This window comes from Psammomys obesus, unplaced genomic scaffold, assembly GCF_907164565.1.
Source record: "Psammomys obesus unplaced genomic scaffold, mPsaObe1.curated_primary_1811, whole genome shotgun sequence".
Classification (NCBI taxonomy): domain Eukaryota; kingdom Metazoa; phylum Chordata; class Mammalia; order Rodentia; family Muridae; genus Psammomys; species Psammomys obesus.
This window is the reverse complement of record NW_026596130.1, coordinates 721,271-723,773: the sequence shown is the minus strand read 5'-3', so window position 1 is coordinate 723,773 and position 2,503 is coordinate 721,271. Positions and strand designations below refer to the sequence as shown.

General features: G+C 60.6%; 1 protein-coding gene across 1 annotated transcript in view; it reads right to left on the bottom strand.

Moving 5' to 3' along the window:
• Nucleotides 1-1,128: 1,128 nt before the first annotated feature.
• Abhd16a (abhydrolase domain containing 16A, phospholipase) overlaps nucleotides 1,129-2,503 on the bottom strand; it is a 15,050-nt gene continuing 13,675 nt past the window's right edge. Inside the window, exons 15-20 of the mRNA XM_055591961.1 lie at nucleotides 2,152-2,208; nucleotides 2,005-2,067; nucleotides 1,834-1,910; nucleotides 1,668-1,766; nucleotides 1,544-1,590; nucleotides 1,129-1,434 (exon numbers count right to left, since the gene is read on the bottom strand). Of these exons, the coding sequence (XP_055447936.1) occupies nucleotides 1,351-1,434; nucleotides 1,544-1,590; nucleotides 1,668-1,766; nucleotides 1,834-1,910; nucleotides 2,005-2,067; nucleotides 2,152-2,208 (427 nt within the window). The 3' untranslated portion in view covers nucleotides 1,129-1,350. The remainder of the gene's footprint in view (nucleotides 1,435-1,543; nucleotides 1,591-1,667; nucleotides 1,767-1,833; nucleotides 1,911-2,004; nucleotides 2,068-2,151; nucleotides 2,209-2,503) is intronic.

Genomic DNA, 2,503 nt, shown 5'->3' with positions numbered 1-2,503 from the left:
CATCATCATCATCATCATCATCATCATCATCATCATCATCATCATCATGGGCATTGGCGTTGTGCTTGCATGTCTGTGGGAGAGTGGTGGACCCTCTGGAATTGGAGTTGCAGATAGTTGTGAGTTGGGTGCCGGGACTTTGAACTCGGGTCCTTGGGAGGAGTAGCCAGTGCTTTTAACCACTGAGCCATCTCTCCAGGGCAGCCCTCCTCTCTGGGAAGATTCAGCATGCCATCACTGAGCTGCTGAGCCTCTGCCCCACGGTTAGAGGGCCCTGCACTGGGGTCGGAGGCCACACAGAAGCCAGCCAGGGACTGCAGCCAGCACCAAGCGCTGACGTCTCTGGTTAAGTATCTTGTTTGAAACTGTGGCCCAGGCACCGCAGCTGAGGTTATTTCACCGGATGAGAGGTTTCCAAGGACGGAGGCCGGTGCATTCCATCCCACAGTTCAAAGATCGGAATGCAAGCTGTGAGGATCCGATTTCCTCAGGTGCAGCGTGGGAGGACCGCATGCTTGCACCTGGCCCTCGGTCCCCAGCGGCCCTGTGTCTGCTGAATGGCAAACAGGGAGTGCAGACAGAGCGGAGGACAGGCATAGGAGCCCCCCCATTCCTAGTGGGATAACAAGAGCTGAGCAGGAAAAACGGGGGTGGGGCCACCTTCAGGAGAGAAGCCGAGGAGGCAAAACTGTCCACTACCAAGCGTAGTTATAGCCGGCAAGGCTGTGCACGCCTGTGTCCCAGCACTCAGGAGGCAGAGGCGGGCAGAGTTCTGAGTTCGAGGCCAGCCTGGTCTACAAAGTGAGTCAAGGACAGCCAAGGCTACACAGAGAAACCCTGTCTCAGAAAGCAAAAACAAAGCGCAATTATAACTGAGGGGCGTTCCTACCCTCTCCCCGGCAGCTGCAAGGCTAGGAGGCCTGGGGAAGTAGTGAGGATCATGTGTGCCCCGTGTGGACACTGGGGAAGCACCATGGCACCGTGTGTGAACACAGTTGAGGGTGACCCGGGGCGCAGTGGACATGGCACAGAGAGAAAAGCTGGCCTGTGTGGTTCCCAAAGCTTCACCCTCGGGGCTTCTGCTCTCCCCGCCGTAGATGCTACTGCCTGGACACAATCAGCCAGACAGTAGAAAAAATACGTTTTTATTAATTATTAGGAATAGATCGTTCATTTAATGCAGGGCGTGTGCTGCGGAGAGCTAAGTGCTTCCTGTGGAAGAGGGAACGTGCAGGAGGACAGCGGCCAGAGCGCCCCACTGTCCGCACCAGAAACAGCAACGCGGAGAGAGCACCACGGAAGTGTCCCTCACGCCCTCCATCTTGTCCTCCCAGCAGTCTACTGTGGTCCCTAGAGGTGCCAGGGCATCTGGAAGTGCTGGGCTGGGAGGGGGGTGCAGTGTGTGGCCTCGAAGTTGTGCAGATGCTTCCGGGCCTGAGGAGGAAGGCAGGGCAGGTAGGTACAGGGCGCCTTCCCCTGGATCCCTGTGACTCTGGGATTCACGCCCCTCGTTCGGGCCTCCCCTCACCCGCCCACAGCTCACCAGAAATAGCGCCAGCTGCCGCCGTCCTTCCGCACTCATGTCCTCCCCTGCAGAGAAGGGGCCCTCAGAGCCCGGCGGGGCGCCCCTTCCCAGCCCCCCAGGCCCCCATGCCCAGCCTCCTTACCCACACTCCAGGGGAAGCCAGGCCCGTGCTCTGCCTGGTAGGAGCGCAGCACAGACACGCACCAGTCCTCTTCCACCTCATAGCGACTGTAAATGGAGGCTGGGGGGAGGGCGGCCATCAGCAGGCCGTCTGTGCCAGGCCCTGCCCACCAGCCCCCGATGCTCACCTTCCTCCAGCTGGGAGGAGGCCTCCAGCCACTGCCTCACTGCTCTGAGCCCCTCGTCCACCATCACTCGAGGATACCTTGGGCGAACAGAAGGTCCACTTCACTCCCCAGCCCCACCTCACTCCTCCCAGGCTGCTGGGAGCACCGAGGCACGAGCTCCCCAGCTCTCACCGGAACTGCAGAAGCTTGAGCAGGAGGTCATTGCCTCGGTTGGACATGATGTCCTCAGGAACCCTGCGGGCAGCAAGAGTTACCCTGGTTTGGAAGCTGGGCCTGTGGTGGGCACAGGGGGAGGGGACGGCGAGCCCAGGCACTCACGTGGTGGTGATGATCTCATCCTTGGTTCTCCGGATCAGCAGCACGGGGCCCTGGAACCTTCGGAACAGAGCGGCAGTGACGCAGAGCTCAGACAGCCAGGCCACAGCTGAGGCCCGAGTGACCCGGTGTGGCCCTGGGGCAGCCCCTTCTGAGCCAGGCTTACCCCTTCATTGCAGGTCATGAGTGAGCAGACTCAGGGTCCCATAGACCTGGGGAGGACTGAGCCAGCTGAGATGTTGGCAGGGTCCCTCGGGCCATGGGCCTCTAAAGGACCAGTGGCTGCCCTCACCTGCACGCACACCTGAGCACCCCAGGTGCCCTGGCTGCCCTCACCTGCACGCACACCTGAGCA